The 24,873-nt window shown below is 40.4% G+C and overlaps 1 protein-coding gene across 1 annotated transcript in view; it reads right to left on the minus strand.

Annotated features, from left to right (window-relative positions):
• Positions 1-24,873, minus strand: part of igsf11 (immunoglobulin superfamily member 11) — a 109,296-nt gene that overhangs the window by 13,616 nt on the left and 70,807 nt on the right. Inside the window, exon 3 of the mRNA XM_042486841.1 lies at positions 5,025-5,188. Coding sequence (XP_042342775.1) covers positions 5,025-5,188 — 164 coding nt within the window. The remainder of the gene's footprint in view (positions 1-5,024; positions 5,189-24,873) is intronic.

The raw sequence follows: 24,873 nt of genomic DNA on the forward strand, positions 1-24,873 counted from the left end.
TAAGAGTTCAAGTCCTCGTACCAGAAATAATTTATATCCTGAAGTGTCCTTAAGAAAGACACTTAAAACCCCTCTGGTGAAAATTACTGTGCTGTTGCTGACTCTGCATACTAATGTCCCCGGAGGAAGGCAAGCAAATAAAAAAAAAAAAAAATTTCCCCCGGGCCGATCAATAAAAGGTATCACATTAGTGTATATGAGAGTATGTTGAAGCTAAATGTGTGAGTTGTAATATAACCTTCCTTCAGCCTGTCCACGAGGAGGAGTTACAGCCCCAGACAAACAACTTTGTGTTTGGGCTTTGTCTGAAATGGGTCCTTGTTCATTTCCTTTGATGTGTCCTGCAAACATTGTTCAGGCAGGGTTGAAGGGAGGCGACACGGTGAGAAAAAGGTCATATTTTGGGGTATGTGAATACAGCGTCTATTTGATCTATCTTCTGACAGACTGTTAGGTTCAGATAGGGATCAGAATGTGATCATCTAAAATACTGTGACAGATGTTCTCAATTACAGATTAACATCATTTCTGCACCACAGAATCTCTATGACCTCAATTTCATCACAGCCTCATTTCACTGAAAGTGCACAATTTTTACTCTCCGAGTTACAAAAATCAACACGGCCCCTTTCCAGGAATTGATGAAAACATATTTAAGTCATCTTTTTCCAGACAGAAAATTATTTAGAAATGATACAATGACACTGCAAAAAGTTTTCATCAGTCCTGGAGTAAAAAAAACAAATTTATCTCTTAAATTGGAGTAAGACAGTAAAGACGCCCCCATGCCAGGTGCATCACACTGAAGAAATGTCTCCACCAAAGTGTTGGGTAGGATTTTTTTGATACATCAACTATTTTAATGGTTGCAACTACAAAATCAGTTTTAGGAATTAGTTTCACAGGTGGTGCAAGAGGAGACTGAACCTGGAGCTTTTAAGAGAACATAAATAACACAGACATCAAGCAAACAGTTTAGAGAGGATAAACAACAGCTCAAAAACATAAAACCATTGTCAACTTGTGTGTGTGTGTGTGTGTGTGTGTGTGTGTGTGTGTGTGTGTGTGTGTGAGTGTGTGTGTGTGTGTGTGTGTGTGTTTATCAGGATTATCTCACACCTAGCAGCCTAGAGGAAAGAGGTCAGGATGTTTGATCGCAACAACAACTGCATGATAGACAGATTATATACACAGAAAACAACACATGAACATGCATAAACGTCCAAACACACTCCTACACTTCATTGAGCTGCATGCCTACATGTTGTAATCTGGAGCTCAGCTTGTCAGGTACTCAGAATAAACAAACAGGACTACAACCAAAGCCAGACTGAACTGTAGACGGGGATTAAAATCTTTTGGGCAGCCTACAACCTGCATCCAACCCCAATGTGGCTTTGATCTGCATGTCAGTCTGCATCCAATATCCAGTCTCTTTTAGCTATGTTTTAGCTTCCACCAACTCCTGTGGGAAATATCTGGCTCTTTATCTACTAACGGCTCCACTGTATTCACCAGGTAGTCTCTGTGTGTCTGCTGTTTGATGCTGCATTGGTAGGTAGTGTACTGTGGGTTTTTGGAGTGTTTGCAATAAAAATCACTGCCTGCTGCAGACAAAAATGCTGCTATGGGACGAGAGGGAGCCAAAACAAAAGTTACAATATTGTTACCCCAGTTCTATTGGCACATGCAGAGCCCTTTATTGGACACCGTTGGGTATTAGTGTCCTTCAGTCACACGCATGCATTTGCCCTCTGAAATTTAGATAAACCTAGCAACCCAATCAGGAAGCACCTACCTGAATAAGTGTGAAACCCACAGTATACAAGATAGAATACTGTCAACCATCTTACACTCTCTTAAGCGGGTGCTGTAAGAGCTATGGGGCCCTACATAGAGGGCTCTGCCTGTGCTAATAGAACTGCATTTACTATCTCACACGGTCTATCTCTAGTGGTACAGAGGGTGTAACGCCATGAATGAACGCCCTGTAGCCCACCTACTTCTTTCTAAGAGGTAGGGGGTCCTATTCAACCCAGACAGTATGCAACCGAACAGGTGGAGCAATGGCCTAACCTTGCAGGAGTTGAAAAACGAGCAATAGACACCCTGCACACCACTTTTCCTGAGTTTTCAGGATCATGGGAACATGTAGATGTATTATGCTTAAAGGGACATCAGGTACAACACAACTGACAAACACAAATTCCTTTTTACCTGTGGGCAAAATCACCATTTTATGAAGAGAAAAGGACAGCTGCGTGTGGTGCATGATTGTGGGGTCTGCACATATTCAGGTAGGCATGTCATGATTGGCCAGCTACCTTTGCGCAAATTTGAGTGGGTGAATCTCGCACATGATTGGAACATAGTATTAACCATAGAGTCCAGGAGAGGGTCGAGCCTGTGTGAGATAGAACAGCAAAGTTTTGGGCTAAAAAAAACAAGAAAAAAGCAATGTTCTAAAACTCAATAGAGCTGAGGTAAACTGCAGAGTCCTGCAACTCCCTCCTCATTATCATTGGATCCATCGTTTAAATTGATCCACTTTATGAAAATATTAACTGCAGCCACTTTAGAAACATGAGAGCATTTTAATAGAATAATTTGGTTTTGTCTTTGTTTTAATTACCATCTGTCTTTTGTATTAATTACTTGAGATTCCAGATGCACCGGACTGGCACACTTTCTCCACTTGTAAACATATAATATGAAGTTCACACTTGACTCATTAAGTTATATAGCCTATAATGTGGAATCAACCACGTAGGCTTGAGGCTGTAAAACACAGGGTGACGTCTTAAACAACATAGCCGGTCAAAGCATCGAACAAATATACAACAGGGTTATTCTGGGCTGCAACAAACAGCCAAGTTTGCAAAGTTAGATGGACCAGTAGATCTCATGCTGTTGCCCTCTAACAGTGCTAAATAAGTTGCATCGTCTCTTGTAATTGGAACATGGTATTCAAATTTGAGCGGAGAGAGATCTGAGTGGTCCGGGTGCACTCGCTAAAGTGCTAACGTAGGTTATGAGGGTGTGGAAGTGTTCAGAGTTCTGTTCAGTAATTCTTAATGGCTTTTAGCATCAACTGTAATCATTTATGACATTCTCTTCCTCTGAAATGACCTTGTACTTGTACTGTCGCCCCATGCAGCACTTTATTTCTATCACTATTTAGACAGCTCACCGAATTCACGTGCTACAGTTCTGCAACCTTATTGCAGAACTGTAGCTCACACAATATTTGTGTCTTCTTCTATATGACTGCATGGATTGTGTGTGTCATTGTATGCATATGTAAATTTAATGTTCTGTTTGTAGCAATGCACGCTTAAAAACATGTGTGCATCACTGTGCTTGTACCCAATGTTCCCAGGTTCACATGGATCTCATCATGTATATGAGACAATGCAGTGTGAAGGTATGGCGTGAGAACCCAGTGAATGCTATGCAGCCTTCTAAATCTATCAGCTTTCATCATCACTCGCCTGGCATCTAAAAGTCACATGCATTCATCCACAAATAAGTGCCTATACGTGTTAATGTGACTGTTGTTTTTGGTTTCATAAGCTCTTATCCACAGGTGTGCACATGGGAGCATCACTCTGTGATGTGTGCATTTATTTATGGGTGTATGGAAACATGCATGATAGTTTTCACACTTTTATTGTGCACTCTGAATGCCTGTATGTGTGAAGCCAGTAAATATATACAAGCCCTGCATGTATTCATGTGGATCTGCACTACATTTGGACCAGCAGTCTGTCTAATGCCAGTTTGTGTGTGTGCCGGTGTTTGTGTGTGTGTGGTGAGAACAGCTGCGATATAGAGCCTGTCGTGGGCGTGAGGTAATTAGTGCAGAAGATGATTGTATTATTTGGACGGCCGACCAGCGCCGGGGTTCAAAGTGAAGGGAGGCAGGTGAGCTTGTACGGCCTGCAGCTGCATGTTAAACAACTCAAATGGAATCACAGAAGTCCCGCAAGCGGGGAGGAAGAGTGAGAGAGTGAGAGAGAGAGAGAGTAAAGGAGAGGGGGAAGGTGAGAAAAAAGCAGAAAGAAAACGAGAGTAGCAAGCCAGGAAGGGACAATGGTGAGAAGCCAGTGGGACAAAATTACCACTGGTGAGACAAAACCAAAGTGTACATCAAGCTGTGTCTTTGTCTGCGAATTAAACTGCTGCCAGTGTTCCCAAAGAAACTCACAACAACAAAGTTAGCTTCAGGATGCTCTTTCTCATACAGTTGATAGATTGTTTGAAAAGAAATGCCACATGGCATTGCTGTCCTACAGGCTACACTTGGAAAGTTATCTAAACTATGGCCACAATCTAAACTTACTTCTGCATCTAAATTACACTAATATAGTCTAATATCTATAATTTATTAAGGTGCTAAGGTGCGTTCAGATGCACCGGAAAGAGAAATTTGTGTCTTTGTGTTTCTGCAAACAGACTGTATTGTAGCACTTCTGCAGACTGGATTTTCGCACAAATGTCCATGGCACATTGGCATATATTTGCAAAATATACTGCAGCTTTAGTTTTCTTTAATGACTATCACTGTAAGTGAGAGCCATTGTTGCCATGTGACTGTGCTGGATGTCCCTTAAGCTCCAAAAATTATTTTTTTGTGGCTGCATTGTGCAAATTTCTCAGTTTTTGAGTGTTTTCACTTTCTCTTTGCGCTGTATCTGAGCACACCTTAGCACAAATCAAGTCTTGTGTACCTGCATTGACTGTAAAGTTGGTGTTGGGAAGCCGCACAGACATCCACATGATGCATATATAGTAATATTGCATTAGAATATGAGTTAGATGCATCTCAGTAAGGCAGTATACACCTCAGTAAGTACGTAAACAGTGGGCTGCAGCTCTGGCTGTTTAGCATCAGCATACTGGTTTCAAATATCAAGAATGTGTTTTGTTCTTTCAATCCCACATTCATTCTCTATGCTTCTTTGCTAAAAAAAAAAGAAGGAATGGTCTGACTGAGCAGGTGCATGCAGTGACGTACACTGTACCTGTTCTGGCTGGTTGGCATTGGACAGCGGAATCACCATCCAGATGATGTTAAGGTTGTTGAGGGCAGCGCTGGTGGTGAAAGAGCAGGGCAGGACGGCTGCTTGGCCGCGGGCCACCTGAATACTGCTCTGGGACACTGTCACATCCAGCGCCCGCACACACACTGCAGGAGGAAGGAGGCAATGATCAGTATCTACCCAGTGGATAAGCACATACCGTATCAAGGCATAAACAAATAAAAAACAGAACGGGGATTGTAGACATCTAATTGTATAATTAAAACTCCCAACCAATACATCTTGCTCAATCTCTCTTATAAATCTTTGGACTTGGTAAGAGAAGCTAGCTAGACTTCCTTAAGGGTATTTGACCTAAAGGTTCAGTGTGTAGGATGAAGGGGGATATATAGGCAGAAATGGAAAATAATACAATAAATGTTTTCTTTGTATAACCATTTAATAACAAGTATTGCTCTGTATTCATTGCCTTAAAATGAGCCGCTCAAATCTACATAGAGATTACCATGTTGCACCGCCATGTTTCAATTGTAGCCCAGAATGGGCATACGAAACACATGCTCTAGATAGGGCCATACACATATCTGCAGCAGCAACTGTAATTAGCAGCCTCTTTGCAACGAGCTGTCAGAAAAACATTTTCTAAGATGAAACTGCCTTTTTTTTTTTTTTCCAAATCACTTCAAATCACCAGGTCTGTTTGTATTTAAGGGGAAGAAACCTCTGCAGGCGATTCGGCTTCTTGTTAAGACCTCCTGAATGATTGGATCTCAAGTTTTGAAAGAAAAATGATGATCACAGATTAACAGGTGCTGGGCTAGCAGCCCATCTCCATCATGCAGAACAGTGTTGACAAAACACTGATTTGTTATGTAAAATCGCTATATTCAGTGTTTTACAGGTAATAATCATCTGTTGTGTTTGTTTTTGAGAGGAAGATACCTCTGTGGATAATTCAGCTCCTGGTAAAAAAAACCTCCTGAACAATGTACACTAAAGGAATTTTTGCAGGGAGAAGTTTCAGCTGATCTGCAAATCCTCATCGCTATGCCACTAAACTGCCCTACATCTTACACACTAGTCCTTTAAAGATCATTTATATCAGTGATATTAAAAATCATGCCACCAGTGAGTCAAAGATAGAGACTGAGGGACAGACACAGACAGAGGGACGGGTCTATAAATACAAATAATAGTAAGCAAAATCTTTGTCATGTACATCTAAAAGCACAAAATTTTAAAAGACAAGGGAGTCATCTATAATCTCTCGGTGTGCCCTCTCTCTGCTGCCTTTTCATCTTTACAGCAAAAACAAACATGATTTCTGAACCAAGCTCCTCTTCTAAACAAACATCTAGACCACACTGTGAAGGATCACATGAAATATGTAATAGTTAAATGGGGAGACACGATAGGCTGTCTTTTGAGTTATTCATTCCCTAAAACAACTCGCTTCTTGCTGCTTTCACAGGAACACGGTCTATATCAATACATACTAAATGAACATGACAAGTGGGGATAGTAATGGTTATTTCAGATACAGTTTGCTGCTTCTTGCCTGCACAAGCACAGTAAACAACCATGATAGCTTGTTGTCTTGTGGTCTATTCTCTCAAATGAAGGTACTGAGGAGCAGCTTCCCCCATCTGGACTCAGCTGTCAGCCATAACAGACCCACAGTGAGAAATATGTACATGCAGCATCCTATTTCTAGAACAGCTAAAGACATTAAAGCCTAAATTAAGTTAGATCTCCCCCACAAGCATGTATCCATGTCCAAAAACCCCAATGGGAAGTAATCTTATCTAAACATGGTGAGGAGGATGATGGCACTGATATGATTACAGAAAATTGATCATGTCCTGTGAATCGTTCTTGTTAGTGATAATGTAAGATGATGATCTTGCCATAAGCCAATAGCAGAAACCATCAGCATGCCATTTGCACAGTACGTAGGAGTCAAACCAGATGTCAAATCCAAGCACAAAATATATATCAACCAACCATACATCTAGTTATTTGTATTATAGAATTATTAGAAGTGTAATTTCTGCTGAATTTGGGTTTTGAATATCACTGACTGTAATATTCTCGCTGACAGACTGCCTGTTGCTCCCTCTCTGTCTGTCCGAAACCTGCAGACTTCCTACGCTTTCCTTCTGCTGGCAGACACCACACGCCCTGCAGGCTCACTGCTGGCACAGGGGAGATAGGCAGCGCTTGAACTGCTCCACTCAGTTATGGTTCATATGAGATATATTCATGAAAAGACTTGTCATAAATTATGCAAGCACTAAAAGGCATTATATTCCACTTGAGTGTCAATATGTATCCTTTACAGTAGTATTCCTCAATATAACTCAATTGTTCAAATAATAACACTGTATATTGGGCAACAGTCTCTTCAACATGTACGTCATAATGCAGCTCATGAGCTCCCGTTACCCCTCATGACTCCTATAATCTCAAGACATCATTAGAAATATAATAAAAACCAAAGTATTAGGTCACTACTCTAATCTGATGTTCTTTTATCCTGTGTGTGCACAATGTTCACTTCATGTGCATCTTAAACCTATGTTCATATTGGAAGATTAGCAGCAAAGAAGGGTCACACAAAGGTTACGACCCAAACAGCATGCATGCTTGTATCGGCAGCATGAGACCAGTTTAAGTGTTTCTCATGATCACATAGATATTAAATGTCTAAATTTAGGGAGTGGGAAAATAGACATAGACAGATTGAAGAGGAGAAACAAAGAACGAAAGAAAGAAAGAAAGAAAGATAGAGAGAGAGGAGGTCCTAGAGGAATGAAGATAGAAGGAGCATCTTATCGTCCCTAAGCCTCCTCCAAGGCAGCAGTCTCTCATGCCCACAACAGCTGGAGGGCTCATTTCAAAACACTGGATTAGGGAACCTCTGTGCAGAGAGGCTGTAAGCTCCCACAACCAAAGAAGAAATGCACTCACAGACACACAAACACAAACACACACACACACACACACACACACACACACACACACACACACACACACAAAAAAAAAAACCCAAAAACAAGCGCACAAACATATGCACACATGTGCCTTCCACCACATGGCATCCCACCCACTGCCATGCACACTATCTCATCACTGCATGTCACCGGTGACATGTATAGTAGCCCTTTAGGGACACATGTAAGAGACGGGAACAACTCGACAGCTCAACAGCTAAATGGCACGGTTGCTTGGCATTGCCTCATCATTGCACACACTTCTGCCAAAGCTTTATGTTGGCTCTGTAGAGCTACTCTTGGAGCATGTCCTGTAGACAACTGTTCCTCCAGAATGAATACTGTAAAGGGTTTGATACGTAAAGGGATGAATGGTGAGTGGCTCATTGTCAAATATGGCCACCAAGATTAAAAAGAAAAAAGAAAAAAAATCACAGTATGATGTGTTTTGTACTATTGCAAAGAGGACTAGTCAGAAGCAAACACTACACTAATTTTAGGGAAATGCTCTCAAAGTCAGGCCGTGTTTGGTACAGTAACTGCTTTTTATGCTTTTACGTGTTTTTTTCTTGTATGTTACTTTGCTATTCTTGCCCAGGGCTGAGTGCAGCACAGAGATCTGCTGTTGTCTTCATGTCTCCAGGCTGATGTGCATAGATGTAATGTAAAATAGCTGTCCATCTCATTGGGTTTACCATCCAAAACTCGTCATTTTCTGTTGCCCTTTTTTTCCCAGCCCTTAGCTGCCCCGAGGCACAGCTCAGCATGACCCAGACCAGGCTACCTAACAGCAAACAGCAAAAACTAACCGCGCTAGTTCTCCCTGATGCTGACCATCCACTGTCCACAGTTATGTATACATGCAACAGACACTGTATTATCATTTTATTAGGCCGCAATCAAAAACTTATGGGGTGCTGTTGGTTATTGGAATCAGTTATATCAGGTTTTGAGAAAAAAAAAATCCTGCTTGCATGATGTAATTTTCATTTAATTAAAGTCCCTGACACATCAAGCCAACAGTCAGTCCGATGTCAGTCAATGTTGGGTTGTCGGTAAGCGTCCCTTTCCCTTGTCACTTCGTGTCCCACAACGTTGGCCCTTGTCTGCTTTTTCCTAGCAATTCATCATGTTGTGTCAGGGTTGTAGAAGGCAGAGCCCGTCGGTTAATGAAATCACTCTGATGGGCAGTTCAGCGCACGAGAAGAGAAACAAAAGTGAAAAAGTACACCAAGTGGAGTGAGTAAGGCCAAAACAAACTGACTGGTTATAGAAGGTAAGATTATTTTTCTTTCGCAACTTTAGTCAAAACAGTTTGTGATGGTTTGAATTGTTGTTTACGGATGTAAATATGCTTTGTTCTTTCAACATTGGATTGTGTTGTTAGAGTTAGCATCATGACGGGCTTCCAGTTTCCCTTTTTGAATGACGATTATAGATCACCGCCATCCACTAGGGATATTTTCTTTCACGCAGGAGCACAATGTTCTTGCTGCTTAGCCATCGCTTGTAGTTTTTGCGGTGCACTCATGTGCATGTGAGACACATACAATGTGAGGCGACATAGCAGACGGACTTTGCACCCCTATGATGTTGGTATAATACATTTAGAGCTTTGGTCACTTGCAAGCTCATTTGAATGAAATATATTTAAAATCAACAAACACATGCTGACTTATACAGCATCTCTTTAAATATAGATTGCCAAAAATACCATTTCACTGTTGACTCAGACTGCAAAATTTAGAAATTTGGCAGGTTTTCAGTTCATCTATGAGCTGCAAGCTTTCACATAGGCTACATGAGCTTCCTGGAGTTTTTGGGAACACTGTCAAGATGAACAAATCATAAACCAAAAATATTTTTTTCACCCTTATTAACAGCAACTTATCACCTCCTGTTGTATTTTTCATTTTGCATGTTTTTTGCCGATAGTAAAATGTTAAAAAAAAAAAAAAGGAAAATATTACTTGTTATTCATTTAATAATCAGAGAAAAAAAAGTTCACACCACAAATAGATGGGCTATGTAAACTGTAATAAAATCAATTATTTTACACATAGGATTTATGTATTTATTTGTTTATTAATTAATTAATTTATTTATTTATTTCTGTATACCGTTTTAACCATTACTTAGTTTTTGATATCAGTTTCGGCATTTTAGCATATTATCCATATTTTTTTGTGTAGCAAAAATGACAAAGTATTGAAAATCAGGCGGGAGGAAGTAATATGGGAAAAGGTGGAGAAGAGGTGGAGCTAAGAGAGGAACAAAGTGGTTGGACTTGTGAGCAAGTTTGGGCAGTAATGGACAAGGAGGAGGAGAAAAGCACAAGAGAAGGATGCACAATGAGAAGGGAGGGACTGAAGTCAGACAGGCAGGTACAGAGAGGAGGAATGAATAAGAGAAAGGGGAGGAGGATAGAAGGAGGTAAGGCAAGAGGAGGGTGCTGCTGTTTCCAGAGAGGCCTAATTGATAAAGTCACCTCAAGCAGCGCTTGCAGTGCTTGTGGAGTGAAGAAGAGAACCAACTGGCTCTGTTAAACAGCTCTCTCTCCTCATTTGAGAGCCAAGTGTCAAAACTGCTGTTGATTAATGCATGAGAAAACCATACACCTCAGAGAGCATGGAAATGTGTGTGAGTCTATGTGGTACATGGGTGTGTGTGTGCTTATTCACTCAGTCAAGCTAAGGTGCAGCTATGATGGGATGGAGAACAAATGCAGGGTGAAAACAACACTTCCACTCTCACTCACTCACTCACTTACTCACTCACTCACTCACTCACTCTCATAGACAATCCTTGCTTGGCAAGTCATTTGCATCCTGTGTTTTTATTCATGTGGCTCTTTTATTCATACGCTTTACTTTTATTTCAGTTTCAAACAGATGCCCCTCATGCTGTGACGTGATGAGCCTCTGGCACAGCTTCAGTGGGTGGGCTGGGACACACAAAGACACACAGAGACACACCTACACAGGCATACACCTGTTTAAGTACGATGATTGATAATAGTGCTAAAAGTTTGACTAGAGAAAGTGAACTTCGACACCAAATGTGCACCCAATTTCAACATCTTTGTTTTCAGGTTTAAATCTAATTTTCCATGACACACCAATAGTATTCAGATTTTTAAACCAGACAGCAGCATTAACGTCACAGGCGGCCGACTTCATGCGTGATAGCCACCTTTTGTCAGCTGCGTTTTCTCTTTGCATGAGAGCTCTTAAGAAGTGAGAGGAGAAGGCAGTGACGAGAGATCGAGCATAAAATCATGTATCTCCTGCTTCAGGCGTGACAGTTGGCAGCTCTGATCACATTTCATGTTTAATCTGCATCCCTTTTGAATCTCTCTTTGGACTCAAACGCAATTTGCAAGTGCCTTAGTACTTTAACCTCCACACTAGAAATGAATTTACTACAATAACAAAAAACAAGCAAACAGCAAAAGCATGAAATGAAACACAAGCATGCACACATGCACACATGAACTATGTGTACAGACACCTGTGCCCACACACAAACAAAGCTCTGTGTCCTATTCTCTTGCAATAGACCCAGGGGCTTCATGATGAGCTGTGTTCATGTATGGCGGACCCTGTGATGTTACCGCTTGCCTGCGAGGCACCAGGGTGAACCAACGAGCAAGCAAAGACATCCGTGTGAAACTCAGGTGGTATAGTTGTGTACCCAGCTGCTCGGTGGGACTCATTAAGCACCATGCTCAAAGCACTGCCCAGGTGAAAATAAAGTCACAAACCAACTAATTTTTTCTACTTAAAGGGTATTTAAATGAATGTATACTGCTATAAAAACACTTTAGTTAGTTTACATAACTAATAATCTTCCTTAAATCTAGCTTTGAAATAAAAAAAAGTAAAGTTAATGGGATAGAAAATGTGTTTTTTCACGTTTTTGCCAAGAGTGAAGCCAGCCAGAAGACTGTTAGTTAACTTAGAAGAACATGGAATGGGGGGGAAAGCAGCTAGTCTGGATCCACCGATACATTATATCTTGCTTGTTTGTTTGTTTATTGCATACAAGAATCGAAGTGTAAAATGGCCTTTTGTGGGCGGCTGCAGGGGGTAGAACAAGGTTGTCTACTTATCAGAAGATTGGCAGTTTGATCCTGGGCCTGGGTCCCTACTGAACTCCAAATTTCCCTCGATGGCTTTGAGTGCATGTGAATGATGAGCAGGTGGTGCCTTGTATGGCAGCCTTGGCCAACAACAGCGAACGCGCACAATGGGTCAATATGACATAGTGTAAAAGCCCTTTGAGTGGACGAAAGACTAGAAAGGTGCTTTACAAATAAGTCCATTTACCATTCTGATTTACATTGGTTAATGTCTTTTACTGTTTCACGGTGGAGTCTCCATGGAAAGTGATTACACGCGACCAACACCACAACTTCTTGTTTATACACAGGTTTCATACAGATTAAACAAACATACAATATGTTAGTTGGTGAGTTGGAGAGCTGTTGTTGGGTGGACTTCATTAGCTATGGGTCGTTTTTTTTTTATGCTAAACTGGCAAACAGCAGCCATAATAAATGCATGTGAATGGTATCAGTCTAAAGTAATTCTTAGGACGATGAGAGTAAGCTAATTTCCCAAAATGTCAGTCTTTTCCTTTGAGCTTCTGATGCAAGCGATGCTTTCCATCTGCCTGCCAGGCTTTTGATGCTATACATATACCATATAATCTCTCTTTTGAATGATCACTCAAGCTACATCTGATAGTAGGAAAGCCCTGTTATTAACTTTAGGTTTAGATAAGGCTGTAAGGGGATGTTAAACATCTGAATAAACAAACTAAACCTTTCGGACAGACCTGTTTATAACCATAGTCCATAGGGACCACATAATAAAAGGTCCTCATTTATATTTCAAAAGGAAGCAGATGTTGGTTCTGCTGTGTACAAAACACACGAACTGTGCTTGCAACAGAACTGCATGAACTAAAGCTGAAAAAAAAACCTCTGCCTGCATGCAGTGTCCTAGTTCAAAGGTTGTGCATATTTTATTACAACTGCTTGATCAGAGCTACTGACTACAATAAAGGCAAAATGATGGTGTGTATCCAGAAAGGTGGTACATAAATAATGTATTTGAACAACTGGTACTTTTTCAGGTTAAGCATCCCAGTTGGGAAAACTCGATTGTACACTCATTTGTGAAAATTCACAGTCACTGGATGAGGGATTTTAACAGGTCAAAGGGGACGCAGATGATGTCAGCTTAACGTCTGTCAGAGGTTTTGCTCACATGACTTTGCCCATTTAATCCCTCCTTTCCTTCATTTGCTTTCCTCGCCTCACCTCCATTTTTCCCTCTTCACTCCGTCCGGCAAACCCTCACCCAATGAAACAGCCTTAAAAATCTCTTGCTCATCCTCCCCCTCATCCCCTGCCCTGCCCCTCCTGGTTGACCTATTAGCCACGAAAGCCAACTCCCTGACAGGGCCCACTGACTAGCCCACATAGCTTAATACTCTCCTGTACTTAGTCTGCCTAGCCAGGCTTACTGCGCTCCTAATGTGTTACTACTATAAACACAAGGCTGCACATACAGGCTTTAGCATGTAGTGTTGGTCACAGTATTTGCAAACAGCCTCGCTGTCACAGTCTCACACTCATGAATAGAGAGTCTGTCACATCTGAATGAGTTCACTCTCATTTTAGCTAAACCACATTATTCTGGAATGCATTGCAAAGATATTACATCTGTAGTATTGAAGTAAACCCCTTACCCTAACCCCATTCCCTAACCCTTCATGCTTACCGTGCCTTAGGTAAATGACATAAATGCTTTGCACTTTAGCCTGGTCTCATTTTGTGTACAAACAAGCATATATCACATGAGTAAAACGTACCCACTTAGTTCTCGTGAGATTACCTGTTTGAGATGTTGCAGCTGACTAGGTTTATGTGTGCTTCTCTGACATTTGCACAAGATCTGTCTACCACCCTGGACTCAAAATTGCACACTATTTTCTTTTTCGTTTTAATGTGATCTAGGTTGCATAAGAAACATTGCAAAGCAACTGGCTCGTTAAGGTCCTAAAATTCTATATACTATATGGTAACATTGTTAGAAGTATAAGGAATCACTACTCACGTGAAGTGTTAATTATCATTTAGAATATAAGGAATATTTCCTTTTTTAAAAACTACAGTCTACAGTCTGATTACTTATGTGAATTAAATGTCACAAAGTTATCGTGAACAACGGGTGATCAACTAAACTAGTGTGCGCGGCTGTGTTCACTGAGCGAGCAGAAGGTTAAAGTAGGCCACTGCCCTCGTGCACAGATAAGCCTGGGCATTGGAAGACTACTGCTAAAGCAGCAAACAGATGGCTCTGCACATGCAGCCCTGGACACAGCTACACACACACACACACACACACACACACACACACACACACACACACACACACTAACACACTCAAACAATGTCAATGTCCAAAAAACATCAAGTACCAACTTCAGTGGAGTACACTAATCGCAAATATACAGCTCTAATCAAAAACATAGCAGCCATGCCTGCTAATACAGCACTAAGGGGAAAAGAACAACAACAAAAACAACATGTTGTTTTGCGAACTTCCAGCACGTGTTGTTTAGTTTGTTGTTTCATATGACAGCCGAGGAACCAAACCTGGATTTCCCCTAAGAAACAGACTCTTTTCCTGTCAGCCACCAGCCACCTCTGGGTGGAGTAATTCCATTCCCTTTCAGACTTGCATGTTTGGCAAACCTGTCACTGTGTCTGCATGTAAATCTAACATCCTGGCAAGCACACTGATCTGCCAGTAATATGACATGATTGGCAAGGGGTTCTGTTTCGCTATTTGGCAGCTGCCATCCTCAAGTCCCTTTTAAGTGGGTGACAACAGCCTGGTTCTGCCAAATATGTCTGGATGAAGCACCAAAGTGTGTCTCTATGTCTAGTATAGGTACAGCTAGTATAGAGGTAAGAGTTAGCGAGACAAAATGTGTAAAAACTGCAGCATTCCCAAAATTAAGCTGGCATGAAAGCAATCATCAAAAATTTTCCCCAAAAGTTAATCAAAGAAACCACCATAAAGAGTTGTTTGTAAAGGGAAATTTCCCACAAAATCATTCAAAAAATATCACTTTTGAGTTTTCTGCCGGTGTTTCAGTGAAACCACTTAAACTACTGTGTTGTTTAAAGATAGCGCTGGTTCCCTCTAAATGTCAGCAGATAAGGCCAGTCTACAAGCACTCTCTCCACTGTCTGCACGCCACAGGTGAACACAAATACAGTCTAAGCTTCTCAGTCAGCCAGCCAGAGCCTCACAATGCCAGCCAGCAGATAATACTAGTGGACTATTCCTGGAGCATGCATTTAGCCTAAGGTAACCTTGTCTGCTACACCTTAGTTGGTAATTGGCTTGTAGGTACAGATTGCTCTTTTTCTTAATTGTCTTAACCTTCTTTTTTTTGTCTCTTTTCCCACTCTTTCTGCCTAGTTTGATCTCCCCCTCTGTGCATCTGCCACTCTGTCTTCCTACCCTTCACTGAAGACTCTGCAAATGAAGACAGTGATTTTAAGCCCGCCAACACTGGCCAGGCCTCCTGGGAACAGCAGTGCTTCTGTGGGTGATTTGGTCAGTACAGTTCTCCAGCAATAAGGGCCAGCAATGATTTATCGCCCGTTTGAGTCCCTCTGTGGCTTACCTTCAGGATGAACCCTCTCTAAACTCAGTGCCACTGATGTGTCTTATCGGAGGAAAGCAGAGAGTGGTGTTGGAAGGTGCAGCTAAGGCTATAGCTAGGGCAATGTGCTGTACCACATCTGATTTCAGATAAATAGTTCAATTTAGGAAACGTACGTCGTACTGCTTGAGATATGATGAATTTGTATTACTTACTAACTATAAAGTCAGAAAAACAAAAAACTAAGAGTAATCAAGCTATGCCTTTACTGTTGTGCCAAAAGTATTAAACAGTACCTGCATTAATCAGGCAACGCGATCTGCTGACTGCTTCAAGTTGAGCAGTCATTGTTTTTCTGTGCAGTCTACTCCTGGGGACGTTTTGGTTCCCAGACTTTCCTGCGGAGTGAGTGCTCTTGACTTTCACACTGCTCTTTGTGGCTGCAGACATACTGCTGAGAGACCACACCGTGAAGTGAAGACATGGTGAATTTACAGCTCACAGCAAGTTAATACGATACAGTATCTTGCTCTTGTTAATATCTAGTGTTGGCAAAAAGCGTTGCACATGTACAATCTGTCATTAGTGTCGTTAGCTTGTTTATGTGAATACCATTGTTGCACTGAATGTCCCGCAGCGCCCATTTAAACTTGAAACTTTGAATGGGAAACAAAACAGTCAATCAAATATTTTCATTAAATTGCCAAATCCAAATCAAATGGTATAATTCTGAGTTGGGTACAGCCCTAAAACACACATATGAAAATGGAGAAAGTGGAAAAAGTAGTTGTAAAAAGTAAGCATGCACAAATACACCTCTTTAACTGCCAATCCTCAGCATGCGATCTTGCTGTTATTCTACTGAAGGTTAACTTTATTTTATTCTGTTTTTTACCTGGATCCATCATTTCCATTTTTTTGTGTTTGAGTGACAGCCAGCAGCTGTGAAAAATGCTATAATTAACTTCTTTTTTTTCCCTTTAGAAGGATTAGATTACGAGAATTGGAGAAATTCTGTTGTACCAATGTTGCATTTTAGCCTGTAAGCATGCTATCTGTCAGCAGAAACCAGGTATTAATGCATCTTTAAAGCCAGAGCTTGTGGAGGCCGAGTTTCTGACAGCAGTATGTCAGATAATCAGATGGAAATGGAGTCAGTCAGAGGACTGTAAGGAATAGAAGGATCAGGCCAAGGCCATTTCCCTACAGGAGTTACAGCAACTTCCTACTTTAATATCTCTAATAGGGAAATGCTTTTCGTTAATTTTTCTTCTGTTGATGTCAACATGGTGTCTGTTATAATCTGTTTCTTTCTTTCTCCTTTCTTTCTGGTTTCTCATTCCTTATAATTAGTAAAAACAACAACCTAAAACATAAAATGTAGTCTTATATACATACACACTCAAACTTATGCTATATTTGAAACGGCTGAGCATCCATTGACTGCTCCTAGCCAGTTGTCTCTCTCTCTCTTGCTATCTCTCTCTCTCTCTCTTTCTCTTTCACTCACTCGCACGCACACACACACACACACACACACACTTGCCCTGAACTTTGTTGCTCCAGTGTCAAAAAGGGTTTGTGATCTCCCTGAGGACAGCTGCTCTCAGCTGACTGCACCAAGACATATGACCAGCCAAGTGATCCATGTTGTTATTTAGAGGAGAAATAATAACAAATATTGATTTCCTTCAAAAACTCATTTTAATCTGATTTAAAAATCTTTAAGTTTTCTTCGCTGTCTCATTTAGTGACGCCATGAACAGATCAGCAGAGTCAGGAACAGTAGAGGGGGTGGGCTGACATGGATTATTTCAAAATGGACATTTCCAATTTACACTTTTGTGTAAACGAGACTCTTGATGAATAGTCCACTTGTGCAAGGATATAATTTTGCAGTGACAAATATACTTTTAAAATGAAGTCTCTGAAGTAGAATGTGATAGCTCAGGCCATATTACATTATTTTTATGACCTGCAAAACATATATTTCAAATAATAAGAAAGTAAGAAAAAAGAAAATAAGAAAAAAAAAATCTTACAAAAAAGCTCAGCCTCCTTTGATTAAATTTATTGCATCACCAAATGATTTTACATGTAGCATTGTTTCATACCCTTTGTTACAGGAAAAACAAATGATCATCTGTGGATATGATGTTGTGTCAGAGCTTATAGTCCCTAATGGAAATGTTCATCAGTCAGTCATTGCTGGCATGATCACTGTCATTTTTTCCTTTGATTTCTGCCTCAATCAGCTCTGATCTCTCTTACTAATGAGATGTTAATAATAAAAAAAGAACTACATCTGAAACAGTAATTTGGAGAAACCTCAAAAAGTGTTTCTGTGTGGGGAGTTTTGCCCTTTTTAGCTTGAACCCTTTGATGTGTACTTGTGCCTAGGTGTTGCCCAGCATGGTTGATGCTTTCTAACTAATTCTGCTTTTGGATGTTTGATGTAGGTCAAACGCTGGCTCAGCAAACACTGGGAAGCAGCCTACATTCTCATTCTGCACACTGGTCAAATTTACATCCCATTTCATTCAGAGGAAACTTAGTGTACTGTAAGACACACATGCACAACACACACACACACACACACACACACACACACACACACGCGCGCACACACCTCAATCGTTCTTGTACTATTCAGCAAAAAATAACAGCTCTAGAAAAAAGTCAACACAAATACGCTGAGTCGGAGCTCTTAAGGCAACTGCTCTTTCCCGGACAGTGAACGAACCAGGAAGTCAAAAACACCACACTGATCACTGAAGGAGAGTTTTCTAACACTCTGATCAGTCAGACAACTACACAAGCCGCTAACCTGCATCTGGTGCACTTACACATAAAAAGGACTAAAGCTGCAATGGCAGTAAACGGAAAAAATGCATTGCAAACTAATTTGTTAATCAATTAATAGATTTGAATATTTTTTAAGGAGACATTTTTCAATTCCAGCTTCTTGAATGTGAATATTTTCTGGTTTATTTACTCCTCTATGACAGTAAACTGAATATATGTGGGCTGTGGACAAAAAAAGACATTGGAGGACGTCATCTTGGGCACTCACTAACTTTTTTTTAAACAGTTCTCTGTAATTTTTTTAGAACAAACAACTAACCAATTAAAGGAAACTGACAGATTAACTGAGGCGAACTTTTGTCTCTACTCCGGAGAAGATCCATCTTTGGTATGGCTAGGTGTGGCTACGTATATTAAAATTGACAATGGAAAAGCCAATCAGTGCGGCAGGTTTTGACGCAGTGCGACCAAAACACATCACGGTGACCAATAAAAAAGGCCCATCAGTAAACTGATATTCTGCTGGCCCACAAACAACAAAAGGAATGTTTATTGCAGCACTGTGTTTCACATTGTGCAAAAACTTATATTTTTTTCTCTCATTTGGTTGAATTTTCCTTAAATTGTGTATTACTAATACACACAGTGTATATATTTCTGAATAACATTCAAAGGGAGGCACTCATTAACTTTAATTTTAAGTCCCATTGAGTAGTCAGAGGTTGCTCACTGTAGGTTTTGTCACTCCTGCAGCAGTGTGGCTGCACTTTGGGAGTTAGATAATGCTGTTGTCAGTCAGTGACCTCTTCCTCGGTTACAGGCGCTATGTAAGCCTCTGCGTATGTGTGTGTGTGTGTGCTTGATGGAGCAGAGCCCCAATGCTGAGCACATCTGCTCCGGACGCCCCTGGCACTGCCATATGGCTGGCAAACACGCCTCCTATTCCTCCTCCACAAAGAGAGAATTTGCAATGAAAAGAGAAAATGAGTGAAAATGAGTGAAAATGAGTGTGCGTGCATGACAGAGAAAAAAAGGCGTGTGAGAGACAGTCAAGGGAAGGAAGGCAGAAGAGAGTAACAGCTGATGAGTGAGGAGCCACACGTGCTGCCCATTAGGCTCAGCGGACAGATCCACTCCACCTCCAAACACACTAATGTTTTAAACACCCTAACGTGACTACATTCCTCCATCCACATAAGCAGGCCCAGGTCAAACAGGAATTACATAACTGCCTACATTGTAGAAAAGGTGTTACAGCATTATTCTAGGATGGTAAGTGTGGTGATTATCACCTTTTAACCTGGTTTAACCTAACCCCAGTGGGTACACAACACTTAATGAAACCCTTCCAGAAGTCATTGGACAAATCATGAATTCAAACAACAACAACAACAAATCACTCAAAAACATATGCTATGGTAACATGCACATCAATGTTCCCCTATTATTCTGAATATGACAATATTCTGAATTGTATATAGGTCATTTTGACAGCATATTCTGTTTAAACATTACGAATCAGGCCCATTTCAGAATTTTGCATTTTACAATTAAGACTAGTCAAACGCTTGCATTATTTGGGTTTTAGGAGCATTATTTGAACATGTAAAGCCAATTAGAACATACATTTAAGTGGAGTTTCCACCACAGTTTGCGACACACAGCCTCTCATATGTTTACGGTCAGCTCTCTGTGTTATCATGGATATGTTGCACACAAACCAACTCGCAAACTGTTTGCAGGGCTGTGGGATAGAGATGCATGCAAAAGAAAATCCCACATTTCTGGTCGGAAGGAGAAACAGACCTGTTTTCAACTTTATGAAAGATGTGAATCAACAGGTTTTTGGATATGAACAAATAGATTGCAGGAAGAAAAGAGGGAGTCTAACAAGTCCGCAACTGGTACAAAACTGTGACAATAATTATATTTTGATGCAAAGAAGCAACAGGACAAGAGGCTACAGCTGTTCTACTATTCCATACTTTCATGTGAAAAATTAGATGTTAAGGTGTGTTATTTGGAGTATGTATGGCTGCATGTAAACGGATTTGTTAGTGGAATATTCATTTTCAACAGTCATGTAAACAGCTTAATGGGAATATTGTCTTCTTCAGAATAAGGCCAAAAAACAGACCATTTTGTGCATGTAAACATACTCATGTACTTCAAATAAAGACCCCGAAATGCCAGGGACACAATGTAAACTAGAAGATTGTTAAAATAGGAACACATCCTCTTTTCATAGTGATGAATTTGAAGTTGGGATTCTTTGTGGACAAATGGGATTTCGGTATAGTGGATTAGTGGTGGTTATAATGGATTCCAGGAAGAAATAATATCCAAATATATGAGAAACATCTCAGCAGTGCTGCCGTACTAAAAATATGGCCACATTTAAGACTCATGCCAAGGGACCATGGAACATAGAGCAGCAGAGAGATATAGCAGAAAAATAAGTGGTAAAGATGGCAAAAATCCATAGGTGCTAAATATAAATCATTAAGGTAGGTACCATACTGTAAGCATATTTACCTCTAGAAATTGTCATCCTCCATTTCCTTTGAAGCATATGTGAATCATGCAAATCAAATTATATCATATACAGCAAGTATAGTTCAAGTAATTCTTTTCCAATATTTCAAAGGCCAGGGTATATACTGAAGTTCCGGCCTCCCTTAAATCTGACATGTGGTTCTTTTGAGCACGATGTACAGTATCAGACACACCAGATTTACACTTCTCCTCCCTGCCCTCCTTTTCCTCCTCCTCCTTCTTCTCATCGCTTATCTCTTACAGTTCCCTCCTATTCTTCCCACAATTCTCTTCTTTACTCCCTCCTCTTCTCGCTCCTCCTCTGCCGCCTGGGGCTTTTCATGAAGACTGAGTTAATATGAGGAAATCAATACGTTCACTGCGTCAGCTGACAAGGGCCTGCTCAGACTTGGTGGTGGGGATAGCGGGGTGTTGGTATATATGTGTGTAGGGGGGGTGTCGGTGATATGTTGCTCGATAAATGCGAGCCCATTGATCTTTTCTGCATGTCTTTGTGTGTGCAAGAGTCCACTGAGAGTCCTCAGGGCCTGACTGACAGGCAGTGAGCTGGTTGTGGGGCCTCAGAGGCAGACTGTGTGTGTCCATGTTCATGTGTAGCTGTGGTCATGTGAGTCTTGTATACAAACTGTATAAGAGCCAATGTGGAAGTACCAATACAACAGTATAACATACCCCATTACAAATAAAAACCCTGTCAACATCTTAAAGTTCAGAAGTTTCATCAGCAAAATGTGCTTTAACTTTTAAAAATAAATATAATAATTTACTGGCACAAAGTGTGTGTTACAGCCTTACAGTCTTCTTGATATAAAAAATAAACAGGATGACACAGAGGTAAAGTGGTTACCAGGTTCTCTGGCTTTCCCCCAAAGTCCTCGGACATGCGGGTTAGGTGAACAGCAGAATCTAAATTGCCCGTAGGTGGGAATGTGGGCGTATCTTTAGAAACTGTTTACATAGATTACCAATTGAGCAAAGTGGGCAACTAACTCCAAACCTCCAGCAACCCCAAAGACCCTTTATTAAATGTCATCTGAACATTTGTTTGGTAAATTGCACTAAAACACAAGCTTGACTAAAATGATAAGCGTCTCCTAACAGCGAGGCCTCTATAAGCTATCACACTTGCATATTCTATCAAATAATCATATGTTTGTGTGTTAAAAATCAAAATTAAAAACACAATAACAATTAGCACCTACAGTTGTAAGATAAATGGAGGGGAGTAAATGCACAAGAATAGAAAAAAGACACAAAGCACACACTAGTCCACCATGGTGGCCTCATGACCAACACCTAGAGAGAAGATCAGATTGCTAACCAATTTATACTGTAAAGTAGCATAAACTGTTGTGTAAAATGAAAATAATAATACTTGAGAAAAGTACAAGTTTATCACATTTGCACTTAATTAGATATAAACACTTGGATAACGCTGCACAGGACTTTTCAGATGTTTTATAACCTTTCATTTGGACACATACATCAAAGTTTGTCTGCATTGACGTGCTTTCATTTTTTGGGCATTCTCTCACTCTCCCTAATGCTAATCAATAGAAAACTTTTTGAACCACGGAGAGCAAAGAGGTGAGTGCTTTACAATTTATATTGTTTTTTAGTAAACTATTCTTCTAAGGAATGTACATGAGAAATTGTACTTTACTACTTGTCACCACTGTATATAACTGTGACACAATTAAGAGATAAAGGGATCTCCTGGCTCCCAGAGCTGGATCTACAACAAAAACACTACAACCCAGAATTCTTGGTACTTCCCACCTGCCATCTTATCCAAACACAACTATGTTTGCTTAAGTCCAACTCTTGAGGGCTCACATTAAGCTAATGTAGCTCTGTGCAGGGTCTAGATATACCAGCTATTGTACATTATCCTTCTATGATCCATCTTGTGCTCTCTGCAGCTCAGAATCTCTAGCTCTGTCACTCTCACTATATCTCGTCTATGAAGGAAAATCCATATGAGCTGGACAGCAAGACCGTGGTATTATTAATGGAGCTTAACATCCATCTAAGGGGGTTTAAAATGTTGAAGGCTTGATGTGTTAGTCTTAACGTTTCACTCAAAGCAGAAAGAAATGGGGTTGTCACAGAAACAGCAAACTGGCAGCTGGCTCAATATTTCTGAATGTGTGGTTGACAATGATACAGGAGGGTGTGGTGCTAAATGGCATGCCTTTTGGCTAATAAGACTTTCACAAGACGCACCAGGTTACTAACAGTTTATCTATAAGGGAACCTGCTATTCATTCATCGCTACATCAGATTTGGGAGCATGTTCAGAGTCACATAAAATAATAACATGCACACTGTCCTTGTTCTCTGAGATTCTTTGTTTGACTCTATGTGCACACATACATACACTCACAAAGAACACACCCCTCAATAATCAGTTGAGCTATTCACTGCTCGGGGCTACACACAGAATGAAAGCATTCATCACATAATTACAGTGGAGGCAGTCACACACTTCATCAGTCTATTCCTGTCTCAAAGAGCCCCAGAGAGAACAGTGAACGCATACAATTTCCAAAAGATATTATGAAAGACTTATACCTCCATCTAAGGAGAGTCAAAAGAGAGGAGCGCGATTTACAAAGCATCAAAGTGACATCTTGACTGATTCACACATTGACGCCCAGGCCCGATATGTGAAAAAGGAGAATTCAAGAAAAGCGGATGCTCGTATCATTGGAAAGGCTGATAAATCTTTCAAAACCTCCTTCATACTAAGAAATATCTTCAAAAACATAACTGTCTCCCTCACAAGGGAAGATAAGTGGCAATTCAGAGAGGCATCAGTTCGAAATCAGAGGGAATAAGGAAGCCGTAAAGGCAGAGGTGTCTGTGAGGGATATGATGATATAAAGGGAGAGATGTTAAAGGTGAAGCCTTAATGTCGGGTGATGTATGATGCGAGGGGTGAGCGGGCTGAATGCTCACATTGGGAGGATACTGGAAATCAATGGTGGTGTAAAAGACATGGAATGGTAAATGTGGCTACGTTAGACCTCTGTACATGAAGGAGACTGGAGCTGCCCAATAAAATACAGTGATTAGTGGGAGAAAGGTAAAGTGCAGATGTTGGCAAACATAAATTGTGGACCTATAGGATATTAAATTGGTCTAACATAGACTAAGGAGTGGATAGATGCATGGATTTAATTACTGTGGCATACGGTCTCTTTTTCTCTCTACCTTTTATTTATCACACTTCTGTCTTAATATTTACTTTTACTTGAACAACAGTGTCTATGATCTTAGCATTGTTACTTTCTCCTTGGAAAGCCATATAAACACAATTTTTTCTTTCTTTCTTTTTATCTATATATATATATATATTATATATATTGAGCAGATTTTTTTGGACAGTCAGTGCATTTTCATGTTTTTTACCTCAAGAAGTAAATTAAAAAGAACCATACATCTCTGAGGACAAATGAAGAAAGAGCCAAAGGAAAGACCTTGGTTTCTTGAGGTTTCCATCCAAATGTAGTGCAAAATGCTTATCTATGTGCTTTTCCATACACTACTGTTAAAAAAATATTGGAAGTTGGTAAATTAAGATAAGCAGTAGATGGCGCTACCTGCAGTCAGGTAACATTATACAACTGCAGGCAAAGAGCACCAGTCAAACTTCAAATGAAGGAGAGCAATGGTTGTATAATAACAAAGAGCACACTGGACAATGGAAATAGGGAGTTTTAAACAACTAAATATTACCCTTCTGTTCTCGTGGAAGAGCTCTGGTTAAAGCCATGTGTGCATTA

This window comes from Plectropomus leopardus, chromosome 5, assembly GCF_008729295.1.
Source record: "Plectropomus leopardus isolate mb chromosome 5, YSFRI_Pleo_2.0, whole genome shotgun sequence".
NCBI classification, from domain to species: domain Eukaryota; kingdom Metazoa; phylum Chordata; class Actinopteri; order Perciformes; family Serranidae; genus Plectropomus; species Plectropomus leopardus.